Source organism: Urocitellus parryii, chromosome 12 (genome assembly GCF_045843805.1).
Source record: "Urocitellus parryii isolate mUroPar1 chromosome 12, mUroPar1.hap1, whole genome shotgun sequence".
Taxonomy (NCBI): Eukaryota; Metazoa; Chordata; class Mammalia; order Rodentia; family Sciuridae; genus Urocitellus; species Urocitellus parryii.
The window spans coordinates 9,935,305-9,959,265 of record NC_135542.1 but is presented as its reverse complement, the minus strand read 5'-3'; the positions used below and the strand labels follow the sequence as shown (position 1 = coordinate 9,959,265).

Here is a 23,961-nt window from a genome sequence, read left to right as displayed (position 1 = left end):
GGAGTTGTTTTGTGGTGTGGGCAATAGAACCCAGAGCCTCACATATGCTGGGCAAGTGCTTTACCACTGAGCTATGTCCACAGGCCTGCAACAAGAATAAATAAATAAATTTTAAAGATACATTCCTACATGAAGAGGGACATTTAAAATAATAAGGAGAGCCAGCTACTGTGGCACAAACCCGCAACCCCAGATACCAAGGAGGCTAAGGCAGGGGAAGTATAAATTCAGGTCTCGAGATATAAAGGGCTGAGGATGTGGCTCTGTAAAGCACAATACGGTGCAATGTCTAGTACCCCAAAAATAAATAAAACAGTAACATTCACAGAATAATACCATCCACAGAATTAAAGAACTAAGAGAAGTGGACGAGTGATTTCCAGGCTTAGTGACCACTGGCCAAGTAGCTGCCATCATGCTGCACCTTCTCTTCACCCTCCCATCAACCAGGCATCATGCTTGGCAGTCACCTTAAAAATCCCTCTGCCGTGGGCCACACCTCTGCTGTGGTCCTGCTGCCACTTCTTTGTTCAGGCCTTAGCATCACTCAGACACAGGTTAAAGGTTTCTTAATGGGTCTCCCACCTCTCCCCTTGTATTTACCACCTTTCTACAGTAAGAGGCTTCATCAATTAACAGCCCTGACATGTCCTTCCCTGGCTTCCTGCTGCCAAGTTACAAATTCTGGGCACAGCCTGCAGGACTGCCACATGGCCCCAGACTTCCACACCAGCCTCCTGCTGTCCCTGCCCCCCCTGCCCCACCCTCCCCATAACCATCCAAACACACAGTTAGTCTTGAATTCGCTCTCATACACTTTTGTATATGAGATCCTGGATCCACCAGATCCTGGAGGCTCAGCAGCTCTTGTGAAACCTCCACCCTCTGGAGCCCCCACAACACCAGGCTGACTGTACCTCCCTGTGCAACCCTTCATACAGTGTGGTTCTCCAGAACAGACTTAGACAGCATTTATGGGCAACTGGTTTTTGGCAGAGGGACCATGACCATTCAATAGGGAAAAAGGAATGTGTTCAATAAATGGTGTTGGATAACAGGGTGTCAACCCATAGAAGAATGAAGTTGGAGCCCTATCTCACACCTTATGAACAACTTAATTCAAAATGGACTAAAGACCTGAAGGTAAGAGCTAAAACTATAAAACTCCTAGAAGAAAAACAGAGGTAAATTATCATGACCTCGGGTCTAGCAATGTTTCTTAAACATAACTCCAAAAGTACAAGTGATAAAAAGAAAAAAAAGAAAAAACCCATAAACCAGACTTCACCAAAATTTAAAACCTGTGTTTCGGGGATGGGGATAAAGCTCAGCTCAGCGGTAGAAGAACCAGCATGCCTGGGTTCAGTCTCTAGCACTACAAAAACAAATAAACAAAAACCTTGTATGCCTCAAAAAAACACTATCATGCCAGGCTTGGTGGTGCACGCCTATATTCCCAGCAGCTCTAGGGGCTGAGGCAGGAGGATTGTTGAGTTCAAAGCCAGCCTAATCAACTCAGTGAGACCCTGTCTCTAAAAATATATATAAAAAAGGGTTGGGGATGTGTCTCAGTGATTAGGCACCCCTGGGTTCAATCCCCAGTACAAAAAAAAAAAAAACCCCACAAACTATCAAGAAAGTTAAAAAACAAAATATGGAATAAAATTCTGCAAATCATACATCTGATTAGACACCTATAGACTCCTTACAATTCAATAATAAAATGAAAACCCAATTTTAAAAGAGCCAAAACACTTGAACAGACATTTCTCAAAAAAACATGTAAAAATGGCTAATAAGTACATAAAAATACATTCATTATCCATCAGGGAAATGCAAATCAAAATTTCAAATTAATACCATTTCATACTCACGAGGATGGCTATAATCAAAAGAACAGATAATCAGAAATGTTGCTAAAGAAAAATCAAAACCCTCACTGTACCCTCAGGTACTTCGAAAACATTCTGGCCATCCCTCAAGTGTGGAATTACCATTTTATCCAGCAACTCCATTCCCAGGCACATACTCAAGAGAAAAGAAAATAGACACACGTGTAAAAACATGGCATGCTAATGTTTACAGCAACATTAGGCATAATAGCCAAAAGATGGAAAACAACCCAAGTGTCCCTCAACTGATGAGCAGATAAAGTGTGGTGATGGACACATTACAATTTAGCCCTAAGAAATTCAGGATGATACATGTTACAATGTGGATGAATCTTGATGACCTTGCACTAAATAAGCCAGCCATGTATGTGGTTCTACTTACATGAAATGTCTAGAATAGGAGAGCTAAGAAGAGTGGAAAATAGATCAGTGGTGGCTACAGCTAAAAAGCTTCCTTCTTGGAGTGATAAAAATGTTCTAATTAGATTATAATGATAAATGCACAGGTTTGTGCAAATATTGTGCACTTCAAATAGATGAACTGGATGGTATGTGAATCATAGTTCAATAAAGCTGAAAAAAAAAACAAAAAAAATAGTTATACACAAGAAGACAAAAAGGGGGGGCGGGGAAACACACTTTGGTGTCAGGAATTTTGGGTGCAAAAACCTTTGTCCCTTGCTCAATCTGTGTGGCTCCCTCCACCACCTGTATAAAGAGTGTAATAACAGAATCTACTCCATAAAGGGATTAGGAAGACAGTGAGGGAAAACGCATGAACAGAGGAAGACAGTGGCTGGCACACAGTTTAGACTCATGAAGGAAGACAGCCTTGAAATAGTAGGAGATGGGGGAAGAAAAATAAAAGGGAAGAGACAATCATAAAGACAAAAGAAAAGAATATTAAGGTCAGATTTTCTGCCAAGATTGCTGGTAAAATTTTTTGCTGCTAAATGAGTTACCAAAAAAAAAAAAAAAAATGAACTTTGAGGGTTTTAGGGGGCTTTGAGTTCCAGAATTAGAAATGCTGAACTGTGGACTCAACAACAAAATAGGGCAGAGAAGGCAGGCGGCGGCCACGCAGCGGCCCTGGAGCCAACCGTACGCAACACAGCAGCAGGGCGCCTTCCTAGGGTGCACACAACCCACCAGGGCCCGGGGGCACAGGAAAGGCGACACTGCGGGCTGACGTCCGAGTCATCCGTCTCTGCACTGAGGCCACCGGCCAGCTGGAATTAAGCTGACGGAGGCCAGTGCTCTCCGACTCCACCTGGAGAACCACCATCACCTACAGAGCCCCGCGGGCGCCTCTCAGCCCCGAACCCGGTGGGCATCACCGTGTGACCCCGGGGGTCGCGCCTGCCCGCCGGGAAAGCAAGGCTCGCCAGTTCCCTCCTCTTCACCGAAATGAACCGCGAAGAACCGACTACGCTTCACGGTCATTTTACAGCCAAGCGCCCCGACGCCCACAGAGGCAAGGAACGCTCGCAAGGTCACCCAGCGGTCCCGGGCTGGATGGGAGAGCCGCGGGACGCTGCTCACTTTCCTCCGCCCGGACTCCCGCAGGCCCTGGAGACCCCCGGCTCCCGCGACCCCTCCCCGCGCTCACCGGTCGACACACCGCACAGCGCAGGCAGACGGCCCGCAGCGCGCACCGCCGCCGCCATGCTGAAGCGCGAGCCGCGCCTCCTCACTCCGGGGCAGCCGGTCCTTCGCCTGCCGCGAGGCTCCTCGTCAAACGGCGGGCCCCAGCCCTCGGCTGGAGGTGCGAGACCCGAGGACCACGCCGTAGCCCATATCGGGTGGGAAGGATTATCCGGATGGGCCACAGGGTAGGTTGGGTCAGGCGTAGCCGCGGACAGCTCCGCGGGGTCCTCGCGCTAGGGCCCGGGGGCGGGGCTGGGGCGGGGCCAGCCCGGGGCGCGGGTCGGCGAGTTGGAGGTGGCTGCTTGTGAGCGCCCGGGAGGTCGGGCTGGCCCAGCGAGCTCTCCAAGGTACCCAGGGCCGGGACGCACGAAGTGTAGGGAGGATCCACAGGGTGGATAAGACAGTGTGGAGAAATTGAAACCCGCTCCAGGAAAGCCCTGGGGTTTTGGAGATGAAGTACTTTGCTCGAGTTTCACAGGCATTTCTGCATTTATTCTGATTCCAACGTGTGGTCGTCACACATGCATATCCCAGGGTTTTCCCGTTCATCTCAGGCTCCGCTTTATGCAGTCTGTTCTTGCACAAATGATGCACAAACCTGCCACAAAGGACGGCAGGAATGTGTTGTAAGAAACGGACTCCTGCTCAGATAGTCTTTAACGATCGATCGGATCAGGGTTAGAATGTTCAGATATACAGAGAAGTAAAAATCGTGGCAGAGCCTACCAAGACTGACATAGTTGGGTTGGGGTTGCGGCTCAGCGGTAGAGCACATGCAAGGCCCTGGGTTCAATCTTCAGCACCACGTAAAAATGAATAAATAAAACAAAGGTATTGTGCCCAACCACAACTAAAAAATAAATATTTAAAAAAAAAAAAGTGACACAGTTGTTGTGCACTGCTGACCTTTGTGGCTAAGTGAGACAAAAGCCAGTTCAGTAGGGACAGCCCAGGTCAGATCGGTGGCAACTTTCTGGTCTGTGTTGTGGTCAAGCCTTCAAATGCTGTAAGGTCAATAGCAAGTTTGTTTTTTATTTTGGTTGGCATGTTGTTTATACCTAAATAATTATACATTTGAAATAATTATACATTCACAGGAAGTTGCAAAATTAGTACAAAAAGATACCCATGCACCATTCACCCAGTTTCCTGAAATGGTAATATTTTACAGAACTATAATGTGAAAACCAGGAAGTTGGCATTGATGTAACCCACTGAGTTTGTTCAGATTAATCAGTTTTGCATGGACTCATCTGTGAAAGTGTGTGTGTGTGGAGTTCTATGCAATTGTAGCATAAGTAGACTTATGTAACCACCGCCACCATCAATGTACAAAACTTCTATCTCCACAAAGATCCCTCCTTTCACCTGTAGAGACACTCATCCACCCTCCCACCATCTGGAAGATGGCAACCACCAATCTATTCTTCATATCTATAATTTTGTAAACTTGAGAACGTTTAGTTATTACCATCCTACTCACAAAAGAAGAAATTCATGTGTTGATATAAGATGAATAAAATTTATTTATAGATACCATTCAAATGTAGAGAGAAGAAATTGAAATAAAATATGTATTTCATTAAAGATTAAACTGAAACAAATACAAAAATAAAAAATAAAAAAAATAAATGGAGTCATGTAGTGTGTGATGTTTTGAGTTGGCTTTTAGACTGTTCATGTCTATTCAAGTTGGTTTATAGTTTCTTACTTTTATTACTAAGTACTTATTATTACTGCCATTTGTTTAACCATTTGTCCTTTCTAGCATATTTGGCTTGTTCCCAGTTTGGGGCTATTCCAACCAAAGCTATCATAAACATTCATGTACATATTTTAGACATTTAAACTTTTTTAAAAATTGTAGCAAATACATGTAAACTTTACCATCTTAACCATTTTAAGTGTGCAGAACATTGGCATTAAATAAATTCATATTGTTGTGCTATCATAATCACCTTCTGTTCATAGTATTCATTTCCTCTGTGCTGGGTGTGGTGGTGCACACCTGTGATCCCAGCTGCTTAGGAAGCTAAGGCAGGAGCATCACAAATTCAAGGCCAGCCTTAGCAACTTAATGAGACCCCATCTTGAAATAAAAACAATAAAAAGAGCTAGTGATACGGCTCAGTGGTAGATCACCCCTGGATTCAATCCCTAGCACTGGGGGAAAAATTCTTTACATTTTGAAAAACTGAAACTGTACTTACCAAATGTTAACTTCCCCTCCCTGTCTCTCAGCCCTACCATTCCCCTTTATGTCTCAAGAAGTATGCCTACTCTGAGTACCTCATACAAGTAGAGTCACACAGTATTTCTCCTTTTTCTCGTTGATTTCACTTTAGTAGCATTTGGCAGAATCGTCCTATAGAGATCAATCACATTTGCATGCACATGCGTGTGCACACACATATAACTCCATATATATGTCATGTATACAGCTGTTGCATATATATAACTCCATCCCTGTGGTGTTTATATAGTCACTTGTCAAGGGACAATTGGGTTATTTCCACCTTTTGTCTATTGTGAATAATGCTGCCATGAACATGGGTGTATGAGCATGTCTTTGAGTCCCTGCTTTCAATTCTCTGAAGTGTATACCAACCCCATACCTATTTCTGCATGGGCATAAGATTTCATTTCTCTGGAATATGCCAAGTTCTAAGATTCCTAGGTGTATGGTTGGTATATGCTCTGTTTTTAAAGAAACTGCCAGCTGGGTGCCGTGACACGTGCCTGTTATCCCAGTGGCTTGGGAGGCTGAGGCAGGAAGATTATGAGTTCAAAGCCAGCTCAGCAACTTAGCAAGGCCCTAAGCAACTCGGTGAGATCCTATCTCTAAATAAAATGTAAAAAAGGGCTGGGGATATGACTCAGTGGTTAAATACCCATGGGTTCAATCCCTGGTACCAAACAACAAACAAAAAAACTGCCAAACTGTTTTTTCAAAGTGGTCTTAGCATTTTATATTCCCATCAGCAACGTGTAAGAGATAGATGCTCTCTGCATGCTCACTAGCACGTAGTATTATCACCATTTTAAAAGCTGTTCTAGCGGGTATAGAGTGACATCTCCTTATGGCTTTAATTTATATTTCTCTAATAGTTAATACCACTGAACTACTTCCGTGTGTGGTTTTTTTTCTTAACCATCTATCTGCATATCCTTTTTGGTGAAATGTCTGTTTGTATGTTTTGCTTATTTTCTAGTTGGATTATTTGTGTTTTTTTTTTTCTTTCTTTCTTTTCCCCCCAGTACTGGGGATTGAACTCAGGACCACACACATGCTAGGCAAGAGCTTAACCACTAAGCTACAGCTCCAACCCTGATGATTTCTTTTACTGTTCAGTTACTGTTCATTTTTTTATTTATTCTAGGCGATTCCATTTTCAAATAGATAATTTGCGAATATTTTCTCACAATCCACAGTTTGTCCTTTCTTTCTTTTAGCAAGGCCACTTGGCCATTCACCAAGCAACAGGTTTTTATTTTGATAGTCCAGTTTATTAATTTCCCTTCATGCATTGTGCTTCTGGTGTCGTGTCTAAGAACCATATCCCTAATTCATGGTCTAAAGCTTGTCTCCTGTTAATTTATAAAAGTTTTGTAGTTTGGGGCTTTACACTTAAGTCTTTCATCCATTTTATTTTGCTTTGGTTTATTTTTGTAAGATGTGTGAGGTTGAAGTCGGCTTGCAGAAGTGTTCAGACAAGCTAGTCACTTCCTCCCCCAGGAGCCAGGGGTCGCCTTATCCTCATTCTCCAAACTGCCTCCCACAGCCACTGCTAGTCCACTCTGCACCCACATGCATCCCCATGTTGCCCAGTGGGACATTCTGTGTCTTCCTTTTATAAACTGCTGTTGAGCTCATCTGTCATTGTGTGGTCAGCCATCCACATGGCCCTGGAGCCATTTTTAGTGTATTCCCAGAGCTGTGCAACATCATCACTGTCAATTTTAGATCACATTCATCACTCCAAAGAGAAACCCCCATACCCTCTGCCACTCCCATGATCCCCATCTGCTACCCCAGCCTGAAGCAATAGCTAGTCTACTTTCTATCTCTATAGATTTGCCTCTTCTAGAAAATTCCTATCAATGCAGTCACACATGGTCCATTGTGGCTGGCTTCTTTCACTTAGTATAACATTGTTGCGGTTTACTCATGTTGTCGCAGGTATCTGTACTTCCTTACATTTTATGGCTGAGTAACATTCTGTTTGCCTGGATATACTACATCTTATCCATTCGTCAGTTGATGTACATTTGGGTTACTTTTGCATTTTGTCCATTATAAATAATGCTGCCATAAACATGCATGTACAACTTTTGTGTAAACATGCTTTTGTTCTTTTAGATATGTACCTAAGAGCAGAATTGCTAGGACACATGGTAACTCTGCCAGACTGTTTTTCAAAGTGGCTGCAATATTTTACAGTCCTACCAGCAGTGCTTAGGATTCTGATTTCTTGCCAATAGTTTTGGAGTTCAAGCATTGCTGTTTTAATCTAGTTGTCTTTTATTATCCAGTTTTATTGGTTCTTTGAATATTTTGGATATAAGCCCCTTATTGGTACATGATTTGTAATTATTTTCTTCCATTCTGTAGGTTTTATTTCCATTTCTTAATAAGTATCCTTTGAAGCACAAAGACTTGAGTTTCAAATGTGTTTTTCTATTTTATTGCCATTGCTTATGCATTTGGTGTCATGTCTAAGAATTTACTGTCAAATCTGAGGTCATGAAGATTTGATCCATGTTTTCTTCTAAGAGTTCTTACACTTAGGTCTTTAATCTATTTTGTGTTCATATTGGTGAGATGTGGTCCAACTTTATTCTTGTGCATAGGCCCTCCAAGTGTTACATCATCATTGGTTAAGGGAAGGGAAAAAAGAAAGAAAAAGATAAGGAGAAGAAAGGAAAGACTATTTTTTCCCTATTGAATGGTCTTGTCACACTTGTTGAAAATTAGCCATCCATAGACATGTAGGTTTACTTCTGAGCTCTCGATTCTATTCCATTGATCTACAACATCTGTACCACACTATCTTAACTGCTGTTGCTTTGTAGTACGTTTCAAAGTTGTGAAGTATGGGGTTTTCTACTGTGTTCTTCTTTTTAAAAGTTATTTTGGCTATTCTTGATATCTAGCAATTCCATGTAAATATTAGAATCAACATGTCAATTTCCGCAAATAATACACCTGGGATTCTGATAAGAGTGCTTTTACTGTATAGATCAGTCATCTTGACAATAGCATGTCTTCTGACCATGAACATGGGATGTTTTTCCACTTCTTTTTTATAACTTCTTTAATTTCTTTCAACCAGTGTGTTTAGCTTTCAGAATATAAATGTTGCACTTCCTTTTTTATTTTATTCCTAAGTATTTTGTTCTTTTTGGTGACATTATACATGGAATTGTTTTCTCAATTTCATTTTTGGATTGCCTGTTGTGCATGTACAGAAGTAGTAGTGATTTTTGTATATTGATCTTGATTCTAGCAGTGTTGTGGGACTCTTGTATTCTAATAGGTTTTAGTGGATGCTTAGGATTTTCTGTGTACAAAATCATGTCATCTGTGAACAAAGAGGTTTTCACTTTCAGCTAGCTAATTAGCCTCTTAGGGCATGTGTTGTTCTCTCCCTCTCACATTTCTTTTTACCACTCTAGTGCTCTGGATCCTGACATTCTCTAGCTTTTAACAGAAGGGGACACTCACAGTTGTCTTTCCTTGATCACAGAATCTCTGTAGCTCACTTGGATTTCTTAGAAGTTCCAATTAAGAAACCTGTCTTATTATTTGTTGATGAATCCTCTCAGAACTGAAACTGGAGGTTATAAAGCAGAATACGTGATCACTACTTTGAATTCTCTTTAGAATATAGTCGACCTGAGGGGATGTCAGACCAGATGGCAAAATGTACTGCATTTACTACACAGAGTTTGTCAACTCATGTGCACTGAGAGTAGGTTTGCGTGGCAGCATCATGTGACTTTAGGATGCTTTGAAAACAAGGAGGGTTTCCTAACCTCTGCTAGAACCCCCATAAAAATGAACAAATTAAGGAACATGTAGATGCAGCCTCCTTCCTTCTTAGAGGAGCGGCTATCATATGGGCTGTGGCCCATGCAAAGTCAGAATGAGAAATGGCACCATGGATGTGAAAGGAAATGCTCTAGCAAGCAGTTATACCAAAGTAGCAGCCTCAGCCAAAGTTATGCTCCTAAATGGACCCCAAAGAGTAAATCTAGAGTGATTCAAAGAGAGTATCACACATTATCAACGTGAAGACCCTGGTTCTGAAAAAAGGATAATATTAAAAATTATAACCTTCACTTGGATAATCTCTAGTGCTCCCAAAATGGCTGCTTTCTGGTATCAGATTATTTCAGATGGATATTATCTAAATTTCTCCATGTAGTTGCCCATCATAATACACACAACTTGGTCACTATCTTAAATTAGTATTGGAGAAGGAACTTTTAAAAGGGAGATTTTTAACAGGTTATTTTCAGATTATGGATCACCTGTCAGCATAATTCTGGAAATCCTGCAAAGGTGGGGCATGGCCAGGAGCCAAAGCCTCCGGGGCCACCCTGCACACCTTCAGGTGGGTCTTACCCAGCTTCCATTCTTAAAGAGTTGGAATATGTATGCATCAATGTATATCTGTTTTCAGGATGAGCTGAAGCATTTCCTTGCTAAACATGCACAGTCCTTACAACCACTAGCAGCTGCTTGGTTTTTTTCCCCCAACCTGAGGCTCCTAACTTTCATATCAAGTGATCAAGGCACATATTTTACAGGAATCATTAGAATTCCATAAGGCATTACCCCATGTTTAAAAATGACACTGTTTTTACCATACATAATCTCCCAGAAAGCTTGAAAGAACCAACATTCTTCTTAAATTAAAATGAGCAAATTTTTCAGAAACCCTTGAACTCCTAGCTAAAAGTTTTACTCACAGAATTCCTTATGGCCATAAGATTCACTCACTTGGGACACATCAATTCTTCCCCTGAGAACTGGTACAGTAAGGCCCACTTACTTAGGGGTTTTGCCTCCAATGATAAATCTACACTGCTATTCTCAGACATGGAAAAGTACTGCAAAGGACTTGGGTCTAGATCCTTCCCACAGCATCTTCCTAAAGACCCTCTTTGTTACATTAAACCACAAGATTTTGTCTATTAAGAGTCACAGGGGAAAGGTTGAACCTCCTTGCAAAGGACCTTTCAAGGAACCACTAACAAAACTATCACTAACTCTGGAATAAGTTATTGACAGCAGCTCTCCCTGGGATACAGATCTGTGTCTGTGCGTTGGCACAGGAAGTGATGGGCTGCTGCATTGCTCTGGATTTCTCATTGGCTTGACATGGTGGCATCTGCGCTTCTTTCTGAACTTGGATCAATGAACAGGCTAGACGTCACATTAAAGAGAACAATTTGCTCCATTCTTCTGCATGGCTACCATTTCTTATCAGATATTATGAAGATGATATAACAAGATCATGTGCTACGGTGTACATGAACAATGGAACATTCCCCACGTGGTGAAGATAGCATCTCTAGTGGTCCCTGAATTGGCCAGCCTCTCTCCAGCAAGAGAATGAGCAGAAGGGGGATCCATAAGCACACAAGCGGAAGATGGCCACACCACTGAGCCACAGGTCTGGCTCACACTTCTTCAGCAACCATCCTGGAAGCCAGAAGGTGACCTGTGCAGCAGTCATCTCAGACATGGCCTGAACTTGGTCAATCACTGCAGCTCCTCTGTCTTTTGCCCCCACTACCAACTCAGGACCAACCATGGAAAGTCACATATCTCCCTGAAGCAGCCACATGAGATGTCCTGCTCCCAGCTAGGTCAGCCCAGTTTTCCACGCCAACAGCTCTCAACCTGGGTCACACCTGAGCTTCCTTTTATTATTTTTTTTCCATTGTAAAGGTGTCTCACTCCCTGCATGCATTTGGATGTCTGCTGCAGGTGGAGGTGGCTGATGACTTGGTTATAGGAACCTCTGAATCATCTCTGACTGCTCTTATTTGAAAGGCCTTTATTTCCACATGGGCAAAGCCCTTCCTCTTCTAGAGAAGAAAACCAAGTCCCAGAGAAGGTCATTGAGGTGACCTCCAAATGTCTTGGAGTATTTGGCACAGATTCCTGTCTCCCTCTTCTTCCTTAGTAATTGTAGCTGAGCTCACTCCTGCTGTGTTAGACAAAGACTTTGGTTTCCAGTCTCCTCAACAGGGAGTCTATAAGCGGAAGTGATACACTGCAGTTGTTTATTGAGGAATGTCTGTAATCTTCATGTTTGTTACATGTTTGTTGGGGACCGCAAATCAAGATGGCGCCTGGCAGTTTGCCAGGAGGAGTGGTTTGTAAGACAACGCCACCAAGTCATTAAGTTGGTGGGGATTCCTTATTGGCTGACTGTTGTATCTAGATAATGCTAATTGAGTCGAGCTGTGTGTAATCAGTTAGGTATATATACCTCTGCTGTTCTGCAATAAAGTGGCTCTTACTACCTTGGGTGCCTACTACCTTGGGTGCCCACTACCTTGAGTTCCCCATCAGTTCCCGCTTCAACCTTCAAGTTGCTTGTCACCTCCCAGTTATTTGGCCCAGACAGACTGCGGTACATGTTTAATTGAATAATAAGTGAAGAAGGATTTATGACTGATTTGTTTTAAGGTGGGTGATATGTAATAAAGTATTTGGCCGATCCTTGTTGCTGCTTCCTTGGAACTTCCTGAGCAACAAGAGAGCCCTTGGACCACGCATGATATGCAGAGTGGCAGCCTGGCCTTGCCAGAATTACCAACCAAATGATTAGAGGGTTGGGGCTTTGAGCCATGTGGTATCAGTCCATCCTCTAGGGAAAGGAAGGGGGCTGGTGACTGGGTTCAACTGAGGGGTCAAGGACAGAATCCACTATATCTGTGTAATGAAAGTCCAATTAAAACCCTGGACACTGATGCCCAGGTGAGCCTCCCTGGTTGGCAGTACTCTGTGTATTGTCACACATGAGTGTGCAGGTAGCCTAATGTGCTCCTGGGAAATGACAGGAGCTTTGCATTTGGAAGTTCCTAGACCTTGCCCAATCTACATCTCTTCCTTAGGCTGGTTTTACTGGGTCTCTTTTAGCTATCATTACATTTATGATGACAATGTAATATTGTATGGTGGTGCATATCCGTGATCCAGTGACTCCAGAGGCTGAGGAAGGAGGTTCTCAAGTTCAAAGGCAGACTCAGCATCTTAGAAAGGCCCTAAGCAGCTTAGAGAGATCCTGTCTCTGATAAAAAATAAAAAAGGGTTGGGTTGGGGATGTGACTCAGTGGTTAAGCACACCTGGGTTCAATCCCTGGTACCAAAAACAAGCAACAAAAACATAGCCCTTTGTCCTGAGTTCTGAGAGTCATTCTAGTGAGTTATCTAACATACAGGGGTAGTGGGGACCCCTGAATTTGTAGCCAGCTTTCAGAAGTGAAGGTGGTCTGGGGACTCCTCAATCTGTGAGGGCAGCCTTGTAAACTACCATGTTTTTAACCCATGAAGTTTATCCCAATTCTGAGCAGTTGGCATCAGAAACTATTACAGTGCAAAATCTAAAAGCACTCAATTTCTATTACACACACACACACACAAAAAAAACACACCACACTATCCTAAAGATGAGACTATGCTAATCTATTTCTGAATTTGAAAAACAGGAGGCACCATTACATTTTTCTAAGGAAATGTTTAATTGGCAGTTTTCTAGAAGGAAAGCTTTTCAACTAGTACAAAAATATGAAATCAGCCAGGTGCACTGAGAAAACGTGGGAAAGTCAAATTCTTTTTCAAAGTAACTCCCAACTGGTGAGAACCCACTGGAAGCTCCCTTCTCAGAGGAAGCATGAGCCATGACCTTCAGCAACTGATAAGAGTGGTGAGATGATGAACAGAAAATTACTTAAATGGTTATCACAAGACCAGAGACCCTCTGGAAGGTGTGGTCATTCATTGTGGCTCTCCACACTTTAGAGATTTAGTAATTTACCAAAACATTGAATCATCTCCGTAATTCAGTTTTAGAACCGCCCCCCCCCCGGTCCCCATAACATTGTGGTCACTCTCATTTGCCATTCTCAGGACACCACTAAATCTCATTTGTCTCTGAAAAATGTCCTTTTCTGGACCTTTCCTAAGGATAAAACCATATAATATGGACTCTGATATCTGCTGTCTTTCATTTAGAATAATGTTTTTGAGGTTTTTATTTTTTATGACAGCCATATTTTAGTGGTTTTAATCTTAAAAGAAGATTTCATTCCAAAAATTCCAAATCTAGTAGCATGCAGTTGCAATGGGAATTGCTTCTTGCTCCGATACAGACTACTTGTGGCCTCACAGAGAAGGTAATGTGCTACAGAGAAACAAGGACACAGGGTGTCCTATAGCAAGGGCCTTCAGTCTCATCCCCAAACTACAGCTGAACCCACGGGAGGAGGCCAGCCCAGGAAGGTCTGCAGGGCAATGCTCTCTAAAGATCCATCTCCTTAGCCTAATCATGGCTGGGCTAGGTCACTGATGGCTGTCCACCTGCTCAGCCTTGTCACTCTGGCCCCTGTGAGACCCCTCCCCGTGATCCACAGGATGTGGTGACCAAGGACAGGCACAGTTAAACACTGGCCTCCGCAGGTAGAAGGCACCAGGCAGGCCATTTTCAGCTTCCTTTCAGCTCATGTGGTGGATTTCAAATCTGAAAGGAATTTTCCTCACATTCCTTCAGCTCCCAGGGTTTTTCTCTGGGGTGAAGAATTGATGTGTGCCGAGTTCTGAGTTATACTAGTGGGTTTTCTCAGTTTTACCAAATTCAAAGAGTTGCTCTAGAGGTAGGCACAATGGCATGCACCTGTAGTCCCACACACTGAGGCAGGAGGATTGCTGGAATTCAAGACCAGCATGGGCAAAACAGCAGGATCCCATCTCAAAACAAAAATCTTAATAATACTAACTTCTAGCATGGTAGACTAGGAGCTTGATAGACCCACTTGCCTAAAAGGTGACTGTTCTACAAATTATCCAGTATAACAAAGAGCAGAAGAGCCAGCAGAGGCTCCCCACATGGTCCACATTCCAGAGCTGTAACCAGCAGGGGGAGCTCTCCGGCTTCTGAAGGGATGGCTCCACCCCCGACACACACACCCCAAGGTTCTCTCCAGTATGAATTCTCTGATGTGTAATAAGGGGTGAGCCCTGATGACGGCTTGCCACATCCACACCTCCATCTTTCAAGGGTATATGGCTTTGGGATTTTTAATTTATTTGTTTTCATACTGGGGATGGAACCTAGGGCCTCACACATGCTTCATAAACTTTAGGATATTTTAAATATAAGATTTAAAGGGACTTTTTTAGATGGGAATTTTAGATTAGAAATAAAGTACAAGTGTACTTTAGGTTAATGGTTGGTTAGGAGACTTAGAGTCTGGTTACGTAGCTTGGCATTAGTTAATAAGAATATAACATATCTCGGGAAAAATAGTAAATCTTGGGAAAATCTGAAAAATGTAAATTAGTGACGTATTTTATTAATGATTCTGTACTTTTAATAGTTACATAACTGAAGGTCATATCCTGGAAAAATGTAAATTAATGTTACATTTTTTGTACCCCTAATCATGGTTAAGGAAATGTCATGTCTCAGCAAAGTTTTAAATTATATAATCAATGACGTATTCTGAATCTATAATGATGAGAAAAATTGTAATAAAAGATGACCCAGAGAAAGCTGCATCTCTCTCTGGAGATTGCTCCAATGGAACGACTCCTGTCTCATCTTTTCGCCGAAGCCACTCATCCTTCAGGATTCCCTGGACCCCGCTAGGGCAGGACCCCGGCAAGAATGCATTTGGATTCACTGTACACTATTGCAACACAACTTTTCATTTACCTAATTGGACACGATGTAGCATTGCACCCTATGTTACTCATCCATGTACCTGGGGGAATAATGTCCATCTCATTCCACCATCTATCCTACCCCATACGTCCTTCCCTCTCCTCCCTCCCATTTGATCAAAATTTCTCCATTTCTCACATTCCCCCCACTTTGGATCAGCATCTAGTTCTTAAGAGAGAACATTCAGCCTCTGGGTTTATGGGATTGGCTTACTTCACTTAGCATGATAGTCTCCAACTCCATTCATTTACCTGCAAATGGTATCATTATATTTTCTTTTAATGCTGAGCATTAGCCATTGTGTTTATATAGGATAATGTTTTTGTATCCACAGGAGAACATCTAGGTTGCTTCCACAGTTTAGCTATAGTGAACTGAGTTGCTATAAACATTGGTGTGGCTGACTTACTACAGTATGCTGATATTAAGTCCTTTGGGTATAGACCGAGGAGTTGGGTAGTTGGGCCAAATGGTGGTTCTAATCCAAGTTTTCTAAGGAACAATAGAGTTTTGAACTGGCTGTTGGTCACCTGGTGGTACTCCATGGGTTCCTCCAGGCCTGGCATGCATCTGCCTCCCCCCATCCTCTGGGATGAGCCAGATGCTCAATCGTGTCATCTGCAGTAAATGGCTTTCCTATGTCCTGTCCCTCATCAGCTTGCAGTGCCGGGTCTGCCCCCAAGATGGAGCTGAGCAGTGGATGCACAGGCATTGCTCCAATGCCCTGCTACCTCCTGACATGGAAGGAACATCTCTGAGGCTTATTATATCCACCCTCACCCCTGCTTTTCTTTTTAATAACTTGATTTATTTATTTATGTGGTGCTGAGGATTGAACCCAGGGCCTTGCACATGTGAGGCGAGTGCTCTACCTCTGAGCCATAACCCCACCCCCTACCCCTGCTTTTACTCTCTCTCATTGAAGTCTTAAGTGACCTCATTCCACTCATTCTAACAAGACTTTAGACATTTCCCATCTCCAAAACAAGAACTTTTCTCCTCTGATGGATACCCCTCATTCAACACCCACATTTGCAAGTTCCTGCAAAGATAAAAAAATTAGGTGCTATACTAAAATTCTCAGAACAGATGCTCCAGCATTGAAAATGCTGCAGAGACAACTTGGCTACACCACGAACAAGCTCTGCCATTGACTTCAGGTCTTTCCCTGCTAGGAAAGGAGGCCAAGTGTTATCCAGATGCAGCTAATAGAATTATCTCTGTTCTCTGGCTTTGATTCTTCAGAATCAAACACACACACATTCTCTCTCTCTCTCTCTCTCTCTCTCTGAAATACAATTTGGACCACGGCACACATATCAATATGGTAAATACTAATTATTTACAGAAGAAGGTTCTAGACCATGTGTTTGCTTGATGTTATTGTTTTTATTATTTTCTCAAGAGGCTAGGAGCAAAGAGGATCCTGTGGCTGTCCTCCTTAAAGTCTTCCATGGCTCTTCCTTTCTGGCAAGTCTCATGGGTTGTACAGCCAGGAAGAGGAATGAATTTGGAGGCCAGAGCTAAGGATAGCCCAGCCTGTGAAATCAGATTTGGTGTTTTCTGGCACAGTTTGGAACACTGACCACCTGAGCCCAAAGATCTGTCCAGAGAGTCAATTTTGAAAACACTTGTCTTTACACATGAAAGGCACATCTTCATGGAAAGATTAAAGGAAGGAAATGTGACTTATAATTACTGCTAAGCATCTGTTAGCTGTTGTGTATACTAATATGGCCCATGAAGAAGGCCAAATTTATGCCCTGTTTCCAAACGTCACACACACACACACACACACACACACACACACACACAAATTCTAACAATTAAAACATTCATGACACCTATCAAATAATTGTGAAAATGGGTAAAATTATATGTATACAAAAAAATTTCAGAATACACTGCTGTTCAGAGCTTGTCAGAAACACTGCCACTCAGAGGTGCTGGAGTTTTGCACTGACAGAAGCCACATTTGAAACAAGCCCCGAGGCCATACCTTCACACACCCAAGCTCATGTGCTTGTACTCCACACTGGGTTCCTCACCTTGGCGCCCTTGACCCATCAGGCCACATCCTTCTTAGACTGTAGAGGTCTTCCCCGTGCAGTGTAGACATTCAGCAGCACCCATGGCCTCTACCTGAGTTTTGCACCAGCACCCCTGACTTGTGATAACTCAAAAGGTCTCTAGGCATTGTCAAATGACCCGAGGGGAGGGGGAAAGTCACCTGTGTTGAGGGAGCCCTGCCTGGCCTGGACCAGGCTCTCGATGAACATTAGTGGAGAAAGGCATTGCAGTGCCCATGAGGACATGAGGACAACAGCAGAAGCCTTCTGTCACAGGGGCTTGAATTTGCTGTGTATCCTGTATGTTCTGCAAAGGGACCCCAGCTTCCTAGATCCAATTCTATTAGAAGGTGTCCTTGCAAATGTGGCAACTGAGCAAAAGTGAGCTTCTCCATCCGTGTGGATTAGACAGGACCTCAGGTAGATCTGCAGGCATGTTGTAACCAACAGCCAATCAACATACGCTTAGAAAATCATGGAAAGACTAATGACGGGGGTGGGGTGCTTCACAGATGCCAAACCCACACCTGCCTTCTTAGTCTGTAGAGGTCTTCCCTGTGCAGTGGTAGACATTTAGCAGCACCTATGGCCTCTACTTGAGTTTTGCACCAACATCCCGACTTGTGATAACACAAAAGGTCTCTAGGCATTGTCAAATGACCTGAGGGGAGGAGGAAAGTCACCTGTGTTGATACCCATCACCTTCAGGGTCACCTGGGACCTTGTTACAAACACACATTCTCAGACCCCGCCCCAGATTGGCAAAACCAGGAACTCCAGTGGGGCCCAGGAAACTGGTTAACTCTCTGTGAGACACAGGCACTCTGAGGTGGAAGAGGACTCAAGAAAGGCCCTGCAGTGAATCACTATTTGGTGACAGACAGGTCACAGGGGCCACAGCATGACCAAGAGGTTGCAGGCTGTGGGGGATAAAGAGCCCAAAGCTGGAGCCACCTGGGAGGGTTTGCAGCCAACTCTTCCCCCTGTGCTATCTCCATGACCTTGGCCAAGTGACCTGATCTTTCAGTGCCTCAGTTGTCACCTATGGAAAATGGGGACAACCAAAGCACTGTTCCTCCTGCAACTATTGAGGGATGAGGAAGCTTTTATGATAAGGTGCTTAGAAGAGTGCTTGGCTCCAAGACCTTCGGACAAGTCAACTAACTGGTCTTGTCTTCACCATCACTGGCCTGTCTTGCCCCCAACTGTTCCCCTACAAGCCAGCCAGGCATGTGCTTCATTCTCTGCCACATTCTCAGCAGGGAGCCCTGGCCTGGCCTGGACCAGGCTCTCAATGAACATCAGTGGAAAAAGGCATTGCAGTGCCCACGAGGACATGAGGACACCAGCAGAAGCCCTCTGTCTCAGGGGCTTGAAGTTTGCTGTGGATCCTGTATGTTCTGCAAAGGGACCCCAGCTTCCTAGATCCAATTCTATTAGAAGGTGTCCTTGCAAATGTGGCAACTGGGCAAAATTAGACGGGACCTCAGGTAGATCTACAGGCATGCTGTAACCAACAGTCAATCAACACACGCTTAGAAAATCATGGAAAGACTAAAGGTGGGGGCGGGGTGCTTCACAGATGCTGTGTGTTTTCTTCCTCTACTTCTAGGATTCTCTCTACCCACCTCCTGAAGTCAGTCATACAACTATCCCCATTTCAGATATGCAAACACTGAGGTCCCAAGAGGTTACAGAACATGCCCAAGGTCATTGTCCAGTAAGCAGTGAAAGTGTTCTTCTCATGCTGGTCTCTGATTCCAAACCCACACCTGCCTTTCTTCCCAGGGCACTTCCTGGTCTGCACACAGGGATGACATGCCTTAAGATTGGGAGGACAATCCTAATTTCAAACCTTCTACCTCACGTTATGCTGAAGACAATCCTAAGCAGCAGAGCACGTGTCTTATTTGGCTTAAAAACTCCATCTTTGGTAGTAATGAGATCTCTCTGCCACAGTCCCACCAGACAGCCATTTGGGACCACAGGAGTGTGGAGAAAGAGTGACCACAGGAGTGTGGAGAAAGAGGACATAATTCAGGAAAGCGAAATACAAAGAAGCAAGAGCTGAATATACTAGAACAGACAGGACCAGCAGAGAGAGCCCAGCTGAGAGAGGCCTGGAGCAGGGCTGGGGTGAGCCAGCACATTCCACGGGCATTGATGAAGTTCTGCTGTGTGCCTGGCACTATGCTGAGAAGTAGACGCTGCATTGAGTACAGTCTCTAACCTTGCCCTGCTAAAGATCCCAGTCTGGGGATTCAAAGCTGGATGACATTGTCCAGCACTATGCCATTTCTTCACACCCCAGCTGACCTCCAGCCCCCAGCACCATGGCCCATTTGCCTACAGTGAAGGCCAGCAGCAGAATCCTGCCATGGCTGGCAGGAGTGGGTGGAGAACCCCCAGCTCTCTCACCCTGTAGGAAGGCTTCTATTAGTAGCATGATCTACATGGACCCCCAGCACTCCTTATCAGAACTGTGCTTAGTCACTCAGTGACAACAACTGGCTGGTACACCCTGTCTTCCAGTTCCTAATCATTTCCTGTTCCCACCTGGAGTTTTCTAGCATCGCCTTCCAAGAAAACTACTTTCTAACAAATCTGGATCCCAGAGTCCCCACACTTTACCTCAGGGAAGCCAGAGCATGAAAGAAGGTTCTAGAAAGATGTACAGTGATCCCAGTCTATCTGGCCATTTTATGCCTAAATTTATAGTACTCCTTGGCTGCTCTGACTGCCCTGATAGGTTTAGGAGGAAAGACAAGCCATATTTTGGCATGTAAAATGCATTCAGGCCAAGTCACTTTCACACAACCTACCAAGTAGGGGTAGAATCTCATGAAATTTTAAGTACAACAGAATGCCAAATGACTACTCATTCCAATGAAGACGTGCTGCAAACAAGACTTAGAAAAGTGCCCTCAGAGAAGATTCTATCATTCTGCTTCCTGCATGTTCAACCAAGGAAAACCCGCCACGTGTTCACTGAGAACAAATCTACTTTGTGCACAAACTTTTTCTGTTTGCCCCCTACAAATGCATCTCAGGATGCACATTCAGAACACATTTCCTGAAAAAAACATGAGAAAGTATCATTGCAAAAGTCCACTCTGGCCTAGCATCTCCAACATTGATTAGGAAATGAATTGCACAAGTTTCATCTTATCCCCTTGGTCTCCTTCTTCTAAAAACTCATTGAAACTGCAGGTACCTGACAGTAACCAACTTGCCATTGACCAAGAGCACAGTTGCTTCCAATGGAAACTGGGCCTGCCAGCTCTCAGAAGCCATTGGATTTAAGGCTACTTCAGCCAGGTACAAAGCTCAATGGGCACGATGAGAAAAAAGTCATTTCCTAATATGAAAGCTGCTTGCCAAAATTCTTCTGTTTTGCACTTCCAAAATATTTTCAGGAAGCACACTCAGAGCACAGTTTCAGCCCATATGCAAAGAGTGCTAGCAAGAGAGCCCTTGGACCTAGGTTCAGCAACTGGAGGAGAACTGTGGGCCCACTGGGAAGAGCAGTTCCCCAAGGTGGATTGAAATCCATTGCTCAATTGTTTGTCACAGAATTCACTTGAAATCCAAGTGCCTGCCTGCATTTGAACTCGCATTGACCAATTGTACAGACGCTTCAGAGGGAAACTGCCACCTCTGAGAAGCGGTGGTTCTTCATGCTAGTTTAAGTAGTGACAAACCCCAATGTGCTCACTGGGAACAAAATGAGCTCCTGAATGTTGAAGCTGCTGAGAGACTGCTTTACTTTTGCACTCCCAAACTACTCTCAGCAAGCACATTCAGATCCGAGGTCAGGCCCCAAATACAATGTTGGCTGGCAAGAGAGTCCTTGTGCCCAGGATCACCAATTTTGAGAAGCCAATGAGGACTGCTGAAAAGATCAATTCCACGAAATTCCATGGAAATCCACTCATCAGACCTTTCTGAGAACACTTAAAAAGAAGGTTTCTGCATGCAAGGAACTCTGGGTGATAGATGGCAATGTTTGCCAAATGCAAACATGCCTACCAGCTCTGAGAAGCCATTCTCATTCACACTGCTTCACCTAAGGAAAAATCTCCATGTGCTCACTGAGAACAAGTTAGCTTGTGCTACTTGAAGCTGCTTCTGCAAACAGCTTCACTTCTGCACTTCTAAACTGTTCTCATCAAGCACATTCAGAGCACAGTTCAGGCATGAAACCCAAAGTGTGACAGAAAGAGATCACCAACTTGCAGGAGGAAAGAGGACCAGCTGAGAAGGTCCGTTCTCCAGAGTCTCACTGACATCCATTTGTCACACTTGTTTACAACATACAGTTGAAGTGCAGGTGCCCACATGAGTGACTGTTTTGGATCAACGGCACAAAAGCTTCAATGTGAAAGCATGCCTGTCACCTGTAAGAAGCAGTTTTGCTTTCTTCTAGCTCACATAGGAAAAACACCATGTGCCCACTTACAACAAAGTTAGTCCTGCAAGTTGAAACTGCTTGCAGCAAATGGCTTCCATTCCCCACTTGCAGCCATCAGTGGTTGACAGATGGCACAGAGGCCTCAATGTGAAACCGTGAACGCCAATCATTACAAGTGCCTCTGACACTCTAGTTCAACCAGGGACAGCCTAAAGTGCTCAATAAGAACACACTTTGTTCCTGCAAGTGGAAGTAGCTTGCACGAACTGCTTCAGTTAGAAAATTCCAAGTTCTTCTAGCAACCACATTCAGAGCACAGTTCTGGCCCAATAGAAAATGGGTCCTACCAAGAGGATCCCATATCTATGATCACCTTCATAAGGTAGCTTCCCAACTTCTGTGTGGAAGTGTGTTTCTCCTTGGCCCTTACACTGTTGTGGAGACCACTAGGAGTTCAGCTTTGTGCAGGATCATCTGACCTGGACTTTTTGCAAGACCTGTACAGCCCTCACACATGCTCAGATGCTACAGGACTTTTCAGACCAGTCCAGACAACAGTAGGCATCCATTCATTGTCTGCACTCTACAGATTCCTAGATGCACGACATTCATTACCATCAAATGCAGAATTTTCATCAAAAACTAATATATATATCATTCCAATCTGAATCAAGAAAATCGGGAATATCCCCAAATCCAAAGAGTGGATCCCCATTGTGATGCTACAAGTTGAAAATCCCACAGCTGACCTCATGGGATGGTTCACAGTCAAAAGACAGCTGCATGAAAAATATTACATGACCTTCCTGCTATGTGAAAAGTGGCATGTGAAGTACACATGCATGTCTTCCTCAGACATGGGTTCATTTGCAAGACACCTTGTGCAATTGAAAATACTCCCTCCAAAAGGGGAGAAATCAGAACCATGTCTCCAAAGTATTTCAGCAGAGACCAACTCCATCTGTCTATCTATCTCTCAGTGAGTGTGTGTGCTCTTGTGTGTGTTTGTGTGTCTTTGTTTGTGTTTGTACCATCATAGCTGATACTTCATTGCCCCCATTGGAAAACTGACTCAGATAATGCCATCTGCCAAACTCCTAAAAACCAAAGTTCTTGCTGATAGAATGAAACAGTCCTTCCTGTTGGTTTGGATGTGTCCTTTAGGAATCACTGCTACATTTAGTATACTCAAATCATCACAGTAGATCAGGTAACAAAAACATATATATTTTAAAATAATAATATATTAATGGAAACAACAAATACAGGATAGAGTAACAACTGTGTTACTAAACAAGGTCAAGGACAATGGCAAACTATAGATTCAAACTTTGAAGAAAATAGTAATCAATGTAAATATTCCTGGGCTGCCTCAGCCCCGCCCAGGCACACAGCAGCAGAATGGTTTTGCAAGCATCCTCAGGAGTGCTGGAGCCTTCTTTCCAGGACGAGAGGGAGGTTGAGGCTGGATCCACCCATCATTCTTTTGGGAGAGGCTCCTTTTCCTCAGCACAAAGTTGGATTTTTTGTGAGGATTCTTGGCATAAAATACGTTGGCCTCTGCTGGAATCCTCAGCTCTGGGGAGAGAGGGGTGTACAAAAAGAAGGTGGCACTCAGGAGGTGCTCCCTAGGACACGCCAACATCTGAGAGCCTGTGCCAGAAAAGGCCAGAGCCACACACCTGAGAGCTCTCCAATTCAGCACCAATACCAACAAAGACAGCCTCCACAGTCCTCCCTGAGGAAGAACTAGGCAGAGCACTTCAACAGACCTAATGTCTGTTCCTACCAAAGGCTTTGGACTCCAGAATATCTCAGGTCCTCTTGCATCTGCCAAAGCACACCACTAGGGTTGGCATCTGAAATCTCCCACAAAAGGCTCCTGTGCCGAAGATTCAGTCCCCACATGAGCCATCTTCATAGGTGGGTTTGGAGGGAAGCATTGGATGGTGAGTGCTCTGATGTCAACATGAAATTCT

General features: G+C 43.8%; 1 protein-coding gene across 5 annotated transcripts in view; it reads right to left on the bottom strand.

Annotated features, from left to right (window-relative positions):
• Window positions 1–4,991, bottom strand: part of LOC144249791 (small ribosomal subunit protein uS5m-like) — a 42,979-nt gene extending 37,988 nt beyond the window's left edge. For all 5 annotated transcript variants that reach the window (XR_013342310.1, XR_013342307.1, XR_013342308.1 and 2 more), the window contains exon 1: window positions 3,502–4,991. Coding sequence is in view for 1 of the 5 variants with exons in the window: in XM_077791972.1 (XP_077648098.1) it covers window positions 3,502–3,559 (58 nt within the window). In the remaining 4 variants the exon portion in view is untranslated. The remainder of the gene's footprint in view (window positions 1–3,501) is intronic.
• Window positions 4,992–23,961: the final 18,970 nt, after the last annotated feature.